The sequence below is a fragment of the Lycorma delicatula genome, chromosome 1, assembly GCF_047948215.1.
Source record: "Lycorma delicatula isolate Av1 chromosome 1, ASM4794821v1, whole genome shotgun sequence".
Classification (NCBI taxonomy): domain Eukaryota; kingdom Metazoa; phylum Arthropoda; class Insecta; order Hemiptera; family Fulgoridae; genus Lycorma; species Lycorma delicatula.
In genome coordinates this window covers 29,625,952-29,647,012 of record NC_134455.1, presented here as the reverse complement: position 1 = coordinate 29,647,012, position 21,061 = coordinate 29,625,952, and the positions used below count along the sequence as shown (strand labels likewise).

Here is a 21,061-nt window from a genome sequence, read left to right as displayed (position 1 = left end):
TAATTCACATTATCTCAGGACTATTTCTAGCAATACATTATTCTCCCAGAATCAACATAGCATTCAAAAGAATTGTGCATATTATGCGAGAAGTAAATTACGGATGAATAATTCGTAATATTCACGTAAACAGTGCATCAATATTCTTTATTTTAATTTTTATACATACAGGACGAGAAATATACTACGGATCATTTAAATAAAAAAAAAACATGAATATCAGTATCAATAATTATATTAACATTAATGGCTACAGCATTCATAGGATATGTACTACCCTGAGGACAAATGTCATTCTGAGGAGTAACAGTAATTACAAATTTAATTTCAGCCACCCCTACATAGAGAAATTATTGTTCAATGAATCTGGGGGGGATTTGCAGCAGATAATCATCCCACCTTAAATCGATTCTTCACATTCAACTTTATTCTACCAGTAATGGTAATAATACACCTCATTTTCCTACATGAATCAGGATCATAAAATCCGCTAGGAATAAAAAATAACATTGACAAAATTCCATTTCATCCTTACTTCACAACTAAAGACATTATAGGAATATCAATAACAATAAATATTTATAATAATAATTAACATAAATCCATTTCTTACAATAGACCCAGAAAACTTTACACCTGTCAACCCATTAAGAACCACAGATTCAACCAGAATGATATTTTCTATTTGCATATGCAATTCTTCGCTCCATCCCCAGAAAATTAGGAGGAGTAGTAGCACTACATCAATCACATCAATCATAATTATTATATCATTACCATTCTCAATAAAAAGAAAATTCCAAACAAGATCATTTTACCCAATGAATAAAATAATATTTTGAATACTAACAAATACATTTATTCTACTTACATGAATCGGAGCACGACCAGTTGAAGAACCATACATTTTAATAGGACAAATCTTAACAACAATTTACTTCTCATTCTTCATTATTAACCCATTAACGATTAAATTATGAGATAAAACATAAATTTATAAGCTTTAAGCAATATAACTTGAAATTATATAAAAGTATAATATACTATTAACTTTTAAAGAGTACCTTAAAATAATGAAAAATATAAAAACCCCAAAAAAATAAAATATAATTTAAAGTAACAGGTAAATAACTCCTTCAACATAAATATATTAATTTATCATAACGATAAAGAGGAAAAGATCCACGGACCCAAACAAAAAAATAAATAATAAAAATAAACCCTAAAAAAAATTAAACAAGATAAAAATCTTATAAATATTATACTTTTATACTCAGAAAAAAAGTAAAGAAAAACTAAAAGATCTGTACTCAACATTAAATCCAGAAACCAACTCTGACTCACCCTCAGAAAAATTGAACGGAGAACGATTAGTCTCAGCTAAAATACAAGAAAGAAAAATTATAAATAAAGGAAAAGAAAAAAAATCAAATATCCAACTGAAAATAAAAAAATCAATAAATTAAAAGACTCACAATACAAAATAAAACAAAAAATAATTAAAAAAAACCTCATAAGAAATACTCTGAGAAATACTTCGCATACAACCCAGTAAAGAGTAAACTGAAATAGAAGATCAATCAGTAATTATAATAAAATAAACACCTAACCCAGAACAACAAAAAAAAAAAATAAATAAATAAACCATAAACAAATCTAACACAATTAAAAGCAGAAGGAAATAATAATCAAAATAATAAAGAAACTGATAGACTTAAATAGGAACAAAAAAATAAATCAAATAATTACTAAAGGTAAGAAAATAAAATTCCCTTCTAAACAACTTTAAAGCAACTCTAAAAGGCTGTAATAAACCAAATAAACCCCACCTTATTAGGACCCTTACAAAACTGAATATAACCTAAAACCCTTCGCTCAAATAAAGTAAAAAAAGCAACAACCAAAAGAATGAAAATAAATAAAAAAAAGAACAGAAAATAAACATTTACTAACTGTAAAATTACATAATTAAATTCTAAAGTTAAGGCACTTAAATCTGCCAAATTAGTAAACAAATTATTATATCACCAAAAATTCTTTCGTACCAATTAGAATTATAAAAAAGAAGATAGAAACCAACCTGGCTCACGCTGCTTAAACTCAGATCATGTAACATTTTAAAAGTCAAACAGACCTTAAACTGTGAAACCTGCCCCACAGAAATCTTTAATCCTACATCGAGGTTGCAAACAAATCTATCAATAAGAACTCTCCCTAAGGTATCTAAATCTTAAAATCAAAATAAAAGATCAAAAAAACATAAATAAATGTAAAAAAAAAAAAAAGATTAAAATTTTACCTCTCACCCCAACAAAATTTATAAAAAGTGAAAAACTAAACTAAAAAAAAAATTTATAAAAAAATAAAGATCTGTAGGGTCTTATCGTCCCTCGTCAACAATTAAGCTTTTTAACTTAAAAATAAAATTAAAATTAAATTAAAAAAATAAAGTATAATTTTTGTCAAACCATTCATTCCAGACCTCAATTAAAATACTAATTATTATGATACCTTAGCACAGTCAAAATACTGCGGCTATTTAAAATCATTGAGCAGGCCAAACCTTCAATAAACAACTAAAGGACATGTTTTTGATAAACAGGCAAAATTATTTTTTGCCTAATTCATATTTAAAATTTTTTAATTTACTAATTTAATAATAATTAAAAATAAAACAATTAATTTAAATCCAGTAAAAAAATAAATTAATAAAAAGAAAAAAAATTAATCTACAACAAACTTTAAATGATAAAAGACATTAATCCAACAAAAATATAAAAAAAAAAATAAATTATAAAAAAGAGCTTATACACCTTAATTTTAAATTTCAAAATGAAAAAATAAACAAAAAGAAATTCTTGATTAAATCAAACTACCAGATAAAAAAAAAAAAACAATTTCATTTCAAAACAACCCCAAACTCATAAATAGTTATTCAACAATAAAATACAGTTCAAAGTAAATCTTCATTATTCGGGGGGAAAAAATCTAAAAAATTAATTAACCCTGATACGAAAGGTACTAAAAAAAAATTATTATTCTAAATTAAAACTTAATTATCCCTTACCGTACAATTAATTAAATTAAAAAAATAAAATAAAAAAATATAAAGACTCAAAAAAAACTTAGACCTAACTGAATTGAACAGCTAAAAATATTTATTGTAAATAAATAAAAACCAAAATCCATCTCTAGATACACTTTCTAGTACATCTACTTTGTTACGACTTATCTCAATTTATGAGAGTGACGGGCGATATGTACATAATTAAGAGCAAAATTCAAAAAATTAATTAAAAAAAATTACTATTAAATTCAAAATTAATAAAAATAAAAAATAAAAAAAACAAAAATTAATATAACCCATAATAACTGGCATCTTGATCTAACATAAATCTAAAAGAAGAAAAAGAAAATAGATTTTCATTACATTCAACGGCAGCGATATACAAGAAAAAAGGTACAAAAAATTGATCATTTAAATTACAGGTTCCTCTAAAAAGATTTAAAAACCGCCAGATATATTAAATTTCAATCAATAAAATATACTACCTTAGAAATAAACCTTAATTTAGAATAACAGGGTATTTCTAATCCGGGTTTATACACAAACTTATATAAAAAAAAAAAAAATTATTATATAAATTTCACGTAAATACAAAATATAAAAAACATAATAAAACTAATCTAAAAAAAATTAACTTGAACCTGATGTATAACCGCAAATGCTGGCACAACATTTTTTCGTTCTAAGAAATATAACTTAAATTAAAAATTAACTTAGAAAATTTTAATACAGAAAATAAGTTTAAAATCCTTAAGAATAAAATACCTAACAAAAATTCACGTGCATTATAAACTTAAAGCCAAATCAAAAAATAAAGATCAAATTTTAAATAAACCCATTTTATAAACGGACCTAAATACAGAAAATACCCCAACCACGAATTAAATAACTACTCAGAAAAGGACTTTCTCCCGAAGTGAACAAAAGAAGCTACCCCTAACTTCAAATGTTTATTTACAATAAGAAAAAATAAAAAGGTTCAAATGTAAGAAAAAAACCCCAACTGCGAATTAAATAACTATTCAGAAAAGAACTATTTAAACTTAATTAAATTAAAATAAGCAAGTGATTAAATAAGATTTATATAGATTTATATCTAAATTTGTTTTTAGAAACTGAATAATTAAATAATAATAAAATTTTAAAATAAAATTTAGACCATCAGGTTTTTTCTTTTCTTTTTTTTAATAATTATATTTTTAAACAAACATATAGTTATATAATTATTTTTTTCAGGTTTATTAAATAAGAGTTATTAATATAAAATAATGTTATTTAATTTAAAAAAAATTATAATATTTAATTTTAATAAATAATCAAATCTGATCCAAGGTAGTCATGTCATACTCTTAGTCCGGATGGACTCCATTCTTAGAACGTTAGCTTTAATGTTTTATTTAATTTTATATTTTTTATTTTTATATGTAAAGTTATACGTTATGTTACAATCCATTTTTGGTCGGATCTACCATCGTTTCATGGTCCTCCGGGCTGGATAGTTAATTGGCTGGATAAATCAAGCGGATAAGGTAGCCGGATGGGCCGGTTAAATCAAGCAGATAGCTGGGTAAGGCCGGATAGTTAAGTCGACGGTTTTACCACATCTCTTTATGGTCATTCATCTTCAGATTCAAGAACCAGATGGTCAAGTCATCGTACCTACCGGATCGACTACTGCATCTGTTAACCGACATTTCATCGTCAAGTTGCTGTATTAACAACACGGACTTAGCCCATCTACAGGATTCATCCATGGGTTTCGATAAGGTCAAATCAAGTCAACAACACGATATTTATAATTTATTTATAAAAAGTGTATCAAAAAATTAAGGTGTATATTAAAAGTGCAACTAAAAATTAGAATTAGTAAAGCATTCAAGTTTGTGAGCATTTCAATAGTTAAATATTTCAGTGTTTTATAATACAGTCAAAATTGTATCTATGAAGCTAGCCAGGTATAAGAAACCAACCTTCGACTCCAGTTTTGACAAGTTTCACTTTATCGCTCTGTACAAAACACATGCGCACATATTTCATGCAATCTTTCTATTGTTCGCTGACCTGCAAACAGCAGATGTTAGCAATATCGTGTCATATTTACAACCAAGCCAGTTCATTCAACTTTATGCATAAGCTATACTGTAACAATATTGTTGTATATGATATTTATCATTTAACCTTATTTTATAATAATTTGTTTCATTCAAATTTAATATTATTGTGTATTATTCCAATAAAAATGGAATTCAAGGATTTAATTAAAAAACAAGGCAATTTGAAGAATAGTATAGCCAAATTAAAAACATTTATTGAAAACTTTGATTTTAATTCAGGAGATTGTGATCTATTTACCATTAAATTTGATAACTATTAGAATACGAAAAGCTATTTTTCGATGTTCAATCTGAAATCGAATTGCACTAAGATGCAACTAATAAGGACCTTGAAGTCAGAGGCACTTATGATAACTTTTTTGATAAACTTAAGTTAAAACATAAAAATTAGAAAATCGTTTCAAAATTTCAGAGGTAACTGATGCAGCTAAAGTGATTAACAAACCTAATCCAATTTCTTTAAAACCTATACAAATAGAGCACTTACACGGTGATGTGAAGGCTTGGCATTAATTCTATGATCTTTTTAATAGTTTAGTTCATAATCGAGAAGAATTTTCTGATGTTGAAAAATTTTAATACAGTAATAGGTAATTTCATCTAAGCTAGAATCTTACTTGATTCCGCTTCGATGATTTCATTTTGTACTGAAAGGTTTGCTGCCAAACTTGGGCTTGAAACCAAACCTGTTCTCATGCCGATCACAGGTATTAGTAATGTTGTTACTAAATCTAAGCTAAGTGTTAAATATTAATTCTGGGTATGAAAACTTTAATTTAAATTTGAAATGTCATGTACTGCCACCATTTCTTCATCTTCCACCATTACCAAAATAAGAGTAGTATTTGATGGTAGTGCGAAAACTTCAAATGGCCAATCACTCAATTCAATTCTTGCTACAGGTCCAGTAGTACAAGTAGATTTATTTTCAATTATAATTCTTTTAGAACTCACGGCTACGTGCTATCGAGAGACATTTCGAAAATGTACAGACAAATTCGCATTAATTCTCGAGATTTTACATTACAAAGAATTCTCTTGTATGATGATACCAACTCATCAATCATTCCATATAACTTACTGACAATATTACTTATGGTTTAGCACCTTCAAGTTTTCTAGCCACAAGATGTTTGATTGAAATTTCCAATCAAAATGAAGCCTCTTTTCCTCAAGCTGGCCAAGTAATTAAGCAAGATTTTTATGTCGATGATCTGCTCACTGGTTGTGACAACATCAATCGGTTGAAACAATTATGTAATGATATTTCGTTATTGCTTAAGAAATACAGACTTTCGCTGCATAAATGTCATTCAAATGTGCCTGGTATGATCGATGATTCTGATTCCTTCATGAAATTAGACAAAGATGAAAATATCAAAACACTTGGATTGTCTTGGGATCCTCTAGGTGATGATTTCATTTATCAAATCAAGCCAAAGGATAATAATACTTGTTACACTAAATGTTCTGTTTTGTCAATTATTTTTTAATTGTTTGATCTCTTGGGTCTACTTGCTCCTGCAATCGTTCCATTTAAAGTGTTCATATAAGAGTTATGCTGCACTAACCTTCAACGGGATGAAGTTCTTTCCGCTCTGCTAGCTGAAAATGGAATTCTCTCTATTCTCAGCTCAAGTCGTCAAGTAATTTTAAGATTCCTAGATTAGTTAAAATTAGTTTTATTAAGAGTTATCAATTGCACGGATTTTGTGATGCAAGTAGCCACTCATGTGGTGGCTACTTGGTTTTCATCAGATCTGTTGATAGAAATGAACACATTGAAACTAACTTATTGTGTTCAAAATCTAGAGTTGCTCCAGTCAAGAAAATGTCTATTCCTAGGTTAGAGCTAAATGTGGCTCTTCTATTATCTCATCTATTCAATAAAGTGAAGTGTATTTTAGGTATAAGGTTTCATTCAATTCACCTTTAGTCGGATTCTCAGGTTGTACTTTACTGGATGTCATCGCTTCCTAATTGATGGAAGGTATTCGTCGCTAATAGAGTTTGCAAAATTCAAGAGGTAACTAAGGAATACTTATGGAAGCACATTCCTTCAAAAGATAACCCTGCAGACATCCTGTCACATGGTTGCATGCCAGATGCATTTACCTCACCACAACTCTGGTGGAGTGGTTCATCTTTTCTGAAGAAAGGGGAGAACGCCTGGGTATCCAAATCGCCTATCATTTCTATGATTCCACCAGATTCGCTCAAGGAAGAGAAGAAGTCTAACAAAATTAATGTGTTTTCAGCTGCTCTTCAAACAACGGAAACTTTAGAACTTTCAAAACCATTTTCTTTGTTTGTACGAACATTAAACATATTTTCATATTATCGTCGCTTTATTTATAATTTAAAGAATAAAAATAATTGTAGATAGTCAGATCTTTCTCTGGAAGAAATTAATTCCACGCTGGAAATTCTCGTTTGTCAAACACAAGAACTGTATTTTACTAAAGATTTAAGTGATTTAAGGAAAAGTGCTGCTGTATCAAGTAAAAGCTGTATCATTTGCGTCGGAGGTTGTTTAAGTTTTTCAAACTTATCTTTAAATGCTAAACATCCTACAGTTTTAAGTCCTCATAGTCATCCCACTCAATTGATTATTTCTCATGAACATTTAAGATTATCCCATGGAGGATTACAGTTAATTCATTCCTCATTTAGGCAGAAATATTGATCATCAATTCCAAAATCATAATTCGCTCCATCGTACTTAAATGTTTAACTTGTTTTCGCTTTAGAACTCAACCTCAGATTCAATTACTTGGTCAACTGCTAAAAGAAAGAATCACAATTTCCAGACCATTCCAATCAACTGGTGTTGATTATGTTGGCCCAATACTTATCTGTCCTGGTGGGTGGCATACATCTGATCCCCAGCTCCCCTTACTCCTGGACATTTTCTAACCTTTGCTCCATTAACTTCCTTATCTGATTCTGATTTCCCAGGCACTAATGTAAATAAGCTTACTAGGTGGCAGCTTATACAAAGAATATTGAAAGACTTTTGGAAGGCATGGTCTATCGATTATTTACATTTTTTGCAACAGAGGAACAAGTGTAAAATTTCAAATAATAACATTTGTGTTGGCAATGTAGTTATAATTAAAGAAAGTAATCTTCCTCCACTGATGTGGAAATTAGGAATAATTGTTGAAGTGCATCCAGGTAACGATGGACTAGTTAGATTAGTTGTGAAAACTAATGACACGATAGTAAAAATAACTATTAATAAATTGATTGTTTTTCCAAATTTAAATGCTTGTAATGACGTAAGCCATTCCTAATGTAATCAATGAGATTTATTTAACGTCCTCCTAATGTATTTGTTTATTTCAGTTTAATTTGGTTGTAAGCTTTGCCTGAATCAATATTAGATTTGTTGAGTTAACTTTAATTTTTGTACTTTCAAAGTTCACGTAATTATTTTATGTAATACTCTTTGTTTGCATCTTAAGTTTTATTTCATGTAATGTATCACAGAATTATAATTAAGGTAATCATAATTGGTGGGCGGTGTGTTCCGTTCCACGTCGAGCCATCCGGTGCTGCAATCTAGTGAATACTAGCACTCACCGGAGAGTTCCGCTCATACTTCATTCAGCGCTTGAATCTGATCCAAGGCGGTCATGTCATACTCTTAGTCCGGATGGACTCCATTCTTTATTCGGATGAACACTAGCTTTAATGTTTTATTTCATTTTATATTTTTTATTTTTATGTAGTTATATATTATGTTACAATTCATTTCATTAACTGTCAAGACGACAGTTCATTAAACCATTATTCAACAAGCAACAAGGCGTTGTCTTCATTCATCACCTATGAACAAACAGTCCAACCTCGCTCTAAAATCTATCAGGACTTTATGTAAAAATTATCAGATTAGTTGACATCTTATTGAAGTTGTTGCAGAGGGTGATGTAAATCTTTCACATATGATGTATATTTTTAAAAGCTTAATTTTTTTTTTTTTCTTATTCATTTTAAGATTTATATTTTGTTTATTTATTGAAAATAAAATTGGCAGTTACTATTTTCAATGTTAATGTTTTATAGTACACCAATCCAAGCTTTCCATGTTTGATTCTATAAGATTTGATGCAGTGTGAATTTTATATTTCTCTTGCTTTCATGTATACATTCCTAACTTTTTTCTTAAATATTTCTTTAGAGTGAACAAATTACAGTAATTTAAATTAAATGCCCCTAATTACAGTGTGCTGTTATTCTGTTACCATTCTTAATCACTTCTTAATTTATTAGTTATAAATATGAAAATTAGAAATAGTTGTATAGTTTAACAAGTGTAAATCATTCTTGTGATCATTAGAATTCATAATAACAAAGTGTTCAAAATTAAGCTAAAATTGTGTTTAGTTTACAAGTACCTTATTATTAAAAGTTCAGGAAAAGGCCAATTGGTGCCTTTTTATTTGATATTTTAAGCAATTATTTATTTTACTGTTTAAATTATTTATATGTATAAATTCTAGTTTTACATTTTAACTAAAGAATGAAGACGTAATTATCTTCCTTGTAAAATTTTTATTATTGAGAAAACGACCTTGTTTTATGCATTTTCATTGAACTTGATCAATTTCAGGAACAATTAGTTGCTTTAAATGAGGTACTTGTGTTATGAGGATGAATCAAATATAAACCGGAATTTTTGTTGTCATTGACACACGGCTGATGGAGAGTAGTGTGGCTTCTCAGTGATGTAGGTAGGAATGTGTGGAGGAGATCCCACTCTTCAAAGCCAGCTCACTACTTTTTTCTAGTCAGCATCACAATGTCAGAGCAGAAGTTATCGTCACACATTGTGCAACATATTATTAAATTTCTCATGGTAGAGGATGTGAAGCCATCCAAAATTTTGGGAAGACTTTCGGCACAGTACACTTAAAAAGACTCAAGTGTATGATTGACATAAGCAGTTTTTGGAAGGACGAAAACTAGTTGAAAATGAAGGTCACCAACATCACCTAAGGACAAGTACTACTGGAAATGTTCTCATGGTTTGTCACCTTCTCATGGTTTGTTGATTAACAATTGCAGAAATTGCTTCTGAGTTCAGAATAAGCTACAGCAGTTCTCAGGCAATCATTACTGGTGATCTTGGATTTAAAAAAGTGGCAGCACGATGGGACTGTCTTCTCACTGAAGGTCAGAAGCTCTATTAGCTAGAGGTGTGCCAGCAGTTGTTGAGTGGTTACCAAGCTGAAAGAGAATTATTTTTGCATTGAATCATGACTTGTGATGAAACTTGGGAGCACCATTACACCCCTGAATCAAAACATGCAAGTATGGAGTGGTGAAAAAAGGGAGCAACTGCACCCATTAAAGCCAAAACTCGACTGTCAGCTGTAAAGGTTCTGACCTCAGTATTTTCTGATTTCAAAGGAGTATTGCTTGTTGATTTTGTCTGTGAACACCATATAGTAAATTCTGCATACTGCTGCCAACTTTTACATAAAGTAAAACTCGCATATTGTCAAAAAAGATGTCAATTTCCAATCCGAGATGTCATTCTGCTTCATGACAACGCTTGGCCCCATATTGCGATTCAAACTCAAGAAAAAGTTGCTTCCTTATTGTGGACTATACTGGAGCAGCCTCCATACATTATTGCCCTGTGATTATCATTTCTTTGGACCACTAAAAGAAGCATTTGGAGGACAGAAATTTGAAGATGATGCTGCTGTTGAAGCGTTCATGTACAATTAATTGACGTCATGCCCAACTTCATTTAATAAAAACAGGATCAGAAACCTATCTATCCACTGAGAAAAATGTGTTCCCAAAAGAGGAAGTTATGTAGAAAAATAATATTGTGAATGCAAATATGTCAATAAATTGTAAAACAAAAATTCCGGTTTATATTTATTTTACCCTTGTAATTCATAAAATCGTATTAAATTCTGTAAAATTAAACTATATAAAAGAATATGAGAACACAGAAGTAAAAAAAAACTGTTTTTTTCAGGATAATATGAAGAAGTTTATCTTGTATAAATTTTTAGTAATTATTTACTTTCTTGATATTGCTAAGAAGAACAAATTAATCCGTCATGATCCATGCTTGTTCTGCATAAATTCACCATACAAGGTAAGATAAAATTTGTCTCTACCTAGATTATTGTACATTAGCTACTGTGCTTCCTTTTTGAATTTTGATTACACATTACTTAGTTATGTATCAAAATGATGTTAGAAGACACTTTGTGATTTGACTGTTCAGTGTAATATGTTATTAATCAAATACATTTAACTGATTTGGTCATATCAATTAATTAGTTGTTAAGATTACATTTTGAATCTTCTTTACTTAGAGCTCTGGAACTTCTTAGTTAAAAAACATCTAATTTTATTAATTATTGATGATTAGATAATATATTAAATTAGATAGTTAGAAAATAATAATAGATAATTAGATAGTTCAAAGTTACTGTATGTAAAAGTTTTTATACTATGTTATAAAGTAAGTTTTATGTTTATTTTGTGATTTTTTTACACTATTATAATGTATAGTGCAGTAATTAAGTAACTATGTCTACTTTTAAAAGTTGAGTAATTACGACCATTCATTAGTGAAAAAATAATATTAAATCAAGGTTTCCATAAGTAATGTATGTAAAATAATCTCAGGGGCATAATTGAAAGGTGTGATGAACTACAGAACTAATTTTAGAGTGTGTTGTACTGGTAGAAATAAAGGAAAAAATCTTTTAATTATAGCACTGGAAGTGTTTTGTTACAGCTAGAGAAAACGTTTTCCTGATTTTTGCTCTAATAGTAAGATGAGGTTGTACTAAAGTTTGAGGGGCAGAAATTTGAGGCAATTGGTGTCCAAAAACTACTTTTCCTTAAAACACGCTTTTTAAATTTTGAGTAAATTTACTTAAAATGATAGGTGGTGAGCTTACAATAGAGATGGTGGTCCTACTTAAAAATTATCAAGGAAATCAACTAACTTACTAATGACGAGCATTTCAGTCTCATAATCTAGAGATCTTGGGTTCAAGTCTCCATGTTGATTTTTTTTAATTTTATCTTTTTCCCACATATACACTATTGCAAATGATTTTTTGTAATAGTATTTATAATAATATTTACAAGGATCTAGAAAGAAAAACTATATGAATTTCATGTTCGCTGATTATTTTATTTTACCCTCAGGTTATTAACATCAAAATCTTTATGAAGATATGTAAATAAGGATCAGGTGGGGAATGAAGCAAACAAACAGATTTTTATAAAACTTGAAAAACTGATTAACAGATTTATTTTAATTTTCAGCCGCCCTGTTAATTAAAAAAAAAAAAATACAAAAAACTCCAGAAACTGAAACAAATACATTGGGTATCAAGAATGCTGAATAAATAAATATATGTAAATATTTTCACAAATGTTATTATAAACTCTATATTATATAAAATCATTATTGTTAGTCTATGTGTAAGAAAAAAATTAAAGTTAAAAACCAATTGATCAGGACACTCAAACCCAAGACCTCTAGATTATGAGACTGGAATGCTCAGCTGTAGCTCCTGTGACTTCAAATATACAAATAAGATACTTGAATCTCTCAAAAATTTTTAAATGGAGTTTACTTGGAAATGGGGCAAATTTTGAAGCTGCAATTCTAGATTTAAAGAGCATTACCACCCTACAAAAGGGTATTAATAAAATCTATTGTAAGCTAACTGCTGTCGTTAATTAAATTTCCAATTAAAAGACTATACATTGTAACAAAATTTGTAGAGAATTTAATTCTGAAGAAATTTATGTTAGTAAAGTTAGGTGAAAACAGAAGTTTAACAAATTTTAGAAATAAAGTTATGTACTTAAAAAATGAAAAAAAAAATTATTAGGCCAGTCTAATAGTCGTTAAAAGTAATTAAATGATTTGTTATTATTATTATAACTTGTAGATTTAAATAAAAAGTAAAAAATGGAAAATTCATATCACTCCATGGTGATTTATTTTTTCATATGCTAAGTAACTGTGTTCCCATATCCCACAAACAAGCTTCAAGCTTATTTGGTGGCTATATCATCAAGCAAAAAAAAAAAAGGTTCATAAATTTTCCTCATCATTTGGAAATTTACCCAAAAGTTTTAACACGATATATGCCCATTACTGACTGCTTTAACAGAATTGGCTCATCCAATCTGAAGATATTTAATGAAAAGCAATGCAACGTGAATGTACACATCCATCCAGAAAATTTTTGAAGTTTTTTTCCTTAATAAAAAACTCCTCAGGAATGAAACATTGAGATTTGTCAAGTAAAACTTCATAGGTTATTTTTTGATTGATGACTATATTTTCTCATATATAAAGCTAGAAATAAAATAAAATTTAATTATTTTAAACATATTTTTTTTATTTCATAGGTAGTCATTATTATTACCTGGTCACCAAGTAAGTTTTATATGTCTTGTGTAGTTTTATAATTTACAGAACTGAACAAAATATAGCATATATGTCTGTTTTATTTTAGATGAAACTTATTTATTAATATATTTTTATTAAATAGATGTGAAAATTTTACTTCTATCATTGTGATTATTAATAGAGTTATCTATTGGAAATTGTAGTATGTATTTACACAAACATATGCTTCTGATATCCAGATGTATAATGAGGATTTGAGATGCAAATAGTAACATGATCAAATACTCATTCATGTTTAGAGTTTCTTTCATTTTGCATCTTCCATTTTCTTCTTTATTAAATATATAAATTTCATAGAAGAATACAAAGTCAATACAAAGAAAATCATGCCCCTTTGTTTCATCAAAATATTGAATCATTTATTAAAAATCCATTTGAAATATATTTATCTGAAATGATTACTGTGTAGAAGAAAAAATATCAATCTGTTCAGCTTGGGTTTATCAAAAAATGATTATGAAAAATAATGATGCACCAAGTGGGTTTGACCATGGAAGAGGAGTAAGGGAAAGGTACTTCTAATTTTTCAACCCTATTTAATGTGCATATTAAAGAATCGCTCTAGAAGAAGATGAAGAGATTAGCAAAGAGAAATAAATTGTATGTCTTAAAAGCAAAAGGAAGTATCAAAACAATATGGATACTTAAGCACCATGTTGGCAAAAGTAAAAAAATATTAGTTGACCTAAGAAAGATTTTAAGGAAAGTTATGTACCAGAGTGGTGATGTGCTTAAAGAGGCATCTTGCAAATGTTTGAGATGTGCTTCTGTATGAATGTGAAACAGTCACTATGAAAAAGAAAAAAGGTCTTCAGGGAAATGGGATAGTGGTAATCGGAGAAGGTTAATTGGGTAGTCAAGAGTAAAAATGAAGTTGTAATGAGAAAACAAGGACAGAAGGTTAATCTGAAGAAAAAAAAAACAGAATAGAAAATCAATCTGGCTGGGACATTTCAGAAAAGGAAATAAAGATATCAGTATATATTCTGTGTAAAGGATATCAAAAGGTTTTTTTTTATTACAGAAAAGTCTACATTGGTTTTTGGCAAAGCCAATGGCTCAATAGGAATCCTGTTGAAACAAATTTTTTTCATCTTTTTTGTAATCATTTCATTTGATCGCTTCAACTGGTGAAATTTAATTTTAGTTAAGTTAATGGATATTCTCATATAAAGCAAACTCAAATGTACTGATAGTAATTTTACTTTTGTTTTGAAAGTTACAATTTAATCTCAAGATCCAGGAATTAGTAATTAAAAAATATCATTTTTTGTTTAGCAACAATATTTTTTTAATTGTGCTATATTATTAATTTATGACTTGAATAGATGATTGTAGAGGCAGTTTAATTAAAAATGTTGTAATTTTTTTTTAATTACAACAACCTTAGGCACACTGATCTATATGATGTTTTAATTTTTTTGCTATCATTTGTTTATGTGAAAAGTTAAACATGGCAAAATATACCATCAAACTATTCACTGCAATTCATATAAATATCATAAAAATGCTCCATGGATTTGTTTAAATTATTTGTAATAAGTGACAACTTTTGTTTTCCTGTGCTGTTATTGGACAATATATATTTTCTATAAAAAAATTATGTTCTTAGTTCAGTATCTGGTCACATTCACTGAAAAGCAATTACCTACAGCTCTGTACAACAAAATTAAATTATTGTTTTAGCATAAAATTTATTATTAAACAAATATTAGGATGTTTTACATGTTGAACCTATAGAATCTATGTTGAAAAATATACTATGTTTTTTCCATAGGAGAGTGTTGCAGTTCTTTTGGAGTTCAATAGACAGTTGATTAAAGGAGGTGACAACACAAAGTATTTATCAACGTTTGGTTATAAACTGCTGCACAAACAAACATACCTTGAGGAATTTGATTTAATGTTAAAGAGTCGCAATGATTTAAGGGATGGAATTAGATTAACAAGATTAATAGAAATTATAGTCGCCTGTGAAAAAGGTGCTTTGTATTCACAGTTACGTGCACCTGCATTATCCTCGTTTCAAAAAATGCATAACATGAAAGTAGCACTAAATGCTTTGAGAATTGCAGGATATGAGATCAAAAATAATGTTACAGAAAAAGATGTTGTCAATGGACATCGTGAAAAAATATTGTCATTGTTATGGCAGTTACGAGGAACTACTCACAGTGTTGCTGCATCTATTATACAAGTATTCTGGAAACAAAATAGAGAAATGATAAAGCAACGTTTGCAATTTTTGAGGATGAAAATGGCAGCTTGTAAAATTCAAAAATGGTTTAGAAACAAACTGAATTCAAGAAATTCTGACCGAGAATTATTCCTTAAAATGAAGTCTACTGTAATATTTATTCAAAGGAGTTATAGAAAAAAAATCAATCGTAGAAAAGAAATTGCATATTTAAAGAAAAAATTAGATGCTGCAATCACCATTCAGCATTATTACAGATTACACTTAGTTAGTAGAAGAGTCAGGAATGAATACTTGAGGTTAAAGTTAGCTGTTACATTTATTCAGAAGAAATATAGAGCTAAATTGGATATGAAAAAACAAAGAATTGCGTATAAAAAAATGAAAATAGCTGCTAGCATCATAGGTAAGTGGTTTATAGGTGTATGTGAAGCTCGTAAATTAAGAAGTGAATTTCTTACAATGAAAAAAGCCGCCATTACTATTCAAAGAGCATATAAAAGATTTAGTGGATGTAAAAAAGAAAAAGTGGATTATAAATTAGTTAAAAACTCGGTTAAGATAATACAGGATTGGTACAGAGCCTCATTAAAGAGGAATGCTGTAATGAAAGATTATAAATTACTTCGGACAACTGTAATAATGATACAGAGAAAATGGAGATCATTATTAGTGATGAAGAATATCAGGAGGGAGTACATTAAATTGAAAACAGCTGCAATACTTATACAAAGAAATTGGAGAGCTACACAGAAAATGAAAAAAGAACGAATTGTTTACTTAAAACTTAAATTTGCTGTTCTTTATGTAGAACAAAGGAGGAAAGCAATACTTCATACAAGAAAGGAACTGATGCATTACTTAAAATTGAAGAATTCAGTACTATATTTACAAAGGTGGTGGAGAGCTGTGCTTCTGATGAAAAAAGAAAGGCATAATTACTTGAGATTAAAATTAGCTGTTTCTGTTCTTGAAGAAAAAAGGAAAGCTCTTATTATTACCAGAAAAGAGCGAGATGGTTATGTTGCACTCAAGGTAACAACAATTAATGTTCAGAGAAGGTGGCGAGCCATTCTTCATAAGAGAAAAGAAAGATGTGCTTATTTGAAATTGAAATCAGCTGTTTCAGTTATTGAAAACGGTAGAATAGCTACCATTAATGCTAGAAAGGAACGAGCGCACTACATTTTATTAAAGACTACTGTAATACAAATTCAGAGAAAATGGCGTGCTTTACAAGAGATGAAGGAAAAAAGAATTGCTTATTTAAAACTGAAATCAGCTGTAGCTTTCATTGAAAACAACAGGTTAACTACTATTAATACTAGAAAATTTCGAGCGTTATATATTACAATGAGATCTGCTGCAATATATATTCAAAGAAAATGGCGGGCTTTGCGTCTGATGAAAGAAAAAAGAATTGCTTATTTGAAACTGAAATTAGCAGTAGCTTTTGTTGAAAACAGAAGGATAGCTACCATTAATGCTAGAAAAGTGAGAGTATTATATATTGCAATGAGATCTGCTGCAATATATATTCAAAGAAAATGGCGGGCTTTGCGTCTGATGAAGGAAAAAAGAATTGCTTTTTTGAAACTGAAATTAGCAGTAGCTTTTATTGGAAACAGAAGGATAGCTACCATTAATGCCAGAAAAGAACAAGCTATTTATAATGAAAAAAAGACTGCTTCTGTAAACATTCAGAGATGGTGGCGGGCTGTCTTGGATATGAAAGAAAAAAGAATAGCCTTTTTGAAATTGAGATCAGCTGTTTTATATGTTCAAAATCAGAGAAAAGCTTTAGTTATTGGCAGAAAAGAACAAGCTAAATACTTACAATTAAAGGCCTCGGCAATTATTCTGCAAAGAAGTTGGAGAAATTTCTTAATAAAGAAGAAGCTAAGAAATGAGTTGGAAAAACAGGTAATAAAAATTAAAAAAATATGTAGGCCTAAATAATCTTTTAGTGCTAAGAACAACTTAAATGTCTAAAGAGTTAAGTTTTAATATATTTATATAAATGGTAGTCAGTAAGTAAATAAAATTTATTAAAAAAAAAACTAAAAATAAAAAAATAAATGGAAGCAAGTTGAAATAATTAACTAATGAATAAAGATAGATTAAAAGTAAATTGGGCTGGTTGATACAGTTCAATAATATGAGAGGACAGAAATTTGTCACAAAATCTTAAAAAACTAACTTGTCTGGTCAAATTTATACATCCACATTCAGTTAATTTGGTAGTGAGGAATGTGTAGAAGGTAAAAACTGCAGAAAACAGATTAAATTATATAAAATAAATAATGATTTCAAAAAAAAAAAATAATAATATTAAAAGTTACATAAAAACGAAGCTTTAAAATACCCAACGATTCATAAAGGACTTTAAAAAAATTTATTTAGATAACTTACAGAATCTGTTGAGATCTCTTTCATAGCAAAATGTATGAACCGAATTTGGCCACCAGCACTGTTATTATTAGTGTTGTTAAAAATGGATACATTTACTGGTGCAGAATGTGGTTGTGTTTGTTTTGTTTCACAATTCGTAGTCAGCAACTGCAGTTGAACAAAATTTTTGTAGAGAGGGAGCCTTCTAGTTGGCGTACAATTTACTCTTTGCATGAAACTTTTGTTGAGACAGATTTTTCTTCTAGGAAGCAACCATAAATGGTATTGTTTATCGAGATGTGCTTCAAACTTTTCTAATTCCTCAGACAATGATGTCTAAGATGGACACCATTATTATCAGCAAGACACGGGGCACGCCTCACTATCACCTAGAAGTCAGAGATTTTCTTGATACTCAATTCCCAGGTTGGTGGATTGGTTGTGAAGATTCAATTGCTTGGCCACCTTGCTTCCCAGATTTGACCCCACTAGATTTTTTCTTGTGGGGTTTCATTTAAGATTATTTAGATTTTATGTAACACCTTTGCCTGCTGATCTTGTTGAGCTAAGAGTTCAAATTAACACTGTAGCTGCAGAGGTAGCGCCCAACTTGTTGGCTACAGTCTGGAATGAAATCGACTTCAGGTGGGATTTATATCACATTACAAGTGAAAACCATATCAAATCAAAGTGAATGTTGATAACATACTTGATGTGTGTTTTTATGTAATGAGATCTCAACTGAATCTGTAAGATACAATAATTTTATATACTTTTAAAGTTGTGGAGTCCTTATTGAATCACCCAGTTGTGTTAATATTTTAAAAAAGTTTACAAGCATAGTAGTTTATTTTCTAATTTGAATGGATGGCATCTGAACATAACAGTGAGAATATGGTAATATTGAAACAGGAAGTAAATCATGAATGATATTGCAGAATTCATTCAGATTGTTCACAACCTCCTTATTGAAAGTGTTAAAGATTAAATTTTGATAAATGTTTTGTATATATATTAATTTTATTTCAACAATATTAAGTATAACATAATAGCTTTTTCTTAACTTTTTCAATTGTTTTTCTTCTTTTATTTGTAGAATAGCAGGCCATAAATTACTCAATAATAAAATAGTTACATTTCTTGTAACATTGGCAGTAGATCTAAAGATGTACAATATACAGTACACGATGTGAGGATATACAGTAAACTCAAAATTAAAAAATATATATATATATATTTAAAAACCACTACAGTAAAAGTGAAGTATCCTGTTAATGAAAATTGAAGGTTTTACTGTATATAATAAGCACTGATAATTTCATCTCTTTAAGGTTTACCTTAGATGACTGAATGTTGGTCTTAAGTTTGAATGTTAGTAGCAGCAATGTATTCAGATTCCCTTAATTTTAATATAAGCTTGTACATTTTAAGCAGTTAAATTGCAAAGTAACATGATTTTTACTTGTTATCTTTTTACAGGTAGCTGAAGAATCACGTAGAAAAATTAGTAGAGCAAAAGAAGATGCAGCTGCCATTAAAATACAGGTATTTGCCAACTCAAGTATATAACATTGAATATTTGCGTATTAATATTTGTATAGTTAATTTTCTTCTGCATCTTTTTAATTTTCATCTTTTGTTATTTCTGTAAATAAATTTTTCTGCAGGTTGATTATTATCCCTTGCTCACTTTGACTTGCAACAGTCATTTTTTTCTATTCTCATTTATTTCAATTATGTAATTGTTTCAATGTCACAATAGTGTTTTAAATAATATTAGCTTGTGGTAAGTAAACTCACCGGGTTGGTCTAGTGGTGAACTCATCATTGCAAATCAGCTGATTTTGAAGTCGAGAGTTCTAAGTTTCAAATCCTAGTAAAGGTAGTTTACTTTTGTATGGATTTGAATACTAGATCATAGACACGGATGTACTTTGGTCATTGGGTTTCAGATAACCACACATCTCAGGAATGGCTGACCTGAGACTGTACAAAATTACACTTTTTACATTCATGCATACATTCATCCTTTGAAGTAATACCTTACAGTGGTTCTGGAAGCTAAACAGAAAAAGAGAGCATGTGATTAAGTGACTGCGAAAAGATTAAGTCACTAATCCAAAATTATTAAATATGAGGTGCTACCCAAAAGTTCAGGGAATTTTACCATAAAAATAAAATACCGTACCTTAACTCATAATTTCCACTGTCTCCTTCAAAGTAATCCCCTTGGGCATTGATACAGTGATCCCAGCGTTTTTCTCATGATTCCATGCATCCCTGGAAGTCTCCAGGTGTAAGGGTTCGAAGCACGTTCTGCGTTTCTTCCTGAATCTCCTCAATTGTGTTAAAACTACAGCCTTTCAATTGAAATTTTATTTTCGGAAAGAGAAAAAAGTTGCACGCGGCAAGGTCAGGTGAATGGGGTGGGTGGGGAATCACTACCATCTTTTTGGAGGCCAAGAAATTCCGAACGGCTAGCGATGTGTGCGCAGGCGCGTTGTCATGGTGCAGAACCCAGCTGTTGTTACCCCACAGATCTGAATGTTTGCGCCTAATGCTTTCACGTAACCGCTTCAAAACTTCACAATAGAACATCCCATTGACCAAGAGGAACAAATTCCTTATGGATAATGTCTTTGATGTCGAAAAAACAATCATCATGGACTTCACGTCGTTGTGAACTTGGCGTGCTTTTTTTGGCCACGGTAAACTTGGCAACTTCCACTGTGACGACTGCTGCTTAGTTTCAGGGTCATACCCATACACCCATGTCTCATCACTGGTTATGATGTTAGAGTCAACTCTTGCTGAATTTT

General features: G+C 29.5%; 1 protein-coding gene across 1 annotated transcript in view; it reads left to right on the top strand.

Moving 5' to 3' along the window:
- asp (microtubule assembly factor abnormal spindle) overlaps positions 1-21,061 on the top strand; it is a 101,812-nt gene that overhangs the window by 60,145 nt on the left and 20,606 nt on the right. The window contains exons 10-12 of the mRNA XM_075382224.1: positions 11,180-11,302; positions 15,432-17,774; positions 19,722-19,787. Of these exons, the coding sequence (XP_075238339.1) occupies positions 11,180-11,302; positions 15,432-17,774; positions 19,722-19,787 (2,532 nt within the window). The remainder of the gene's footprint in view (positions 1-11,179; positions 11,303-15,431; positions 17,775-19,721; positions 19,788-21,061) is intronic.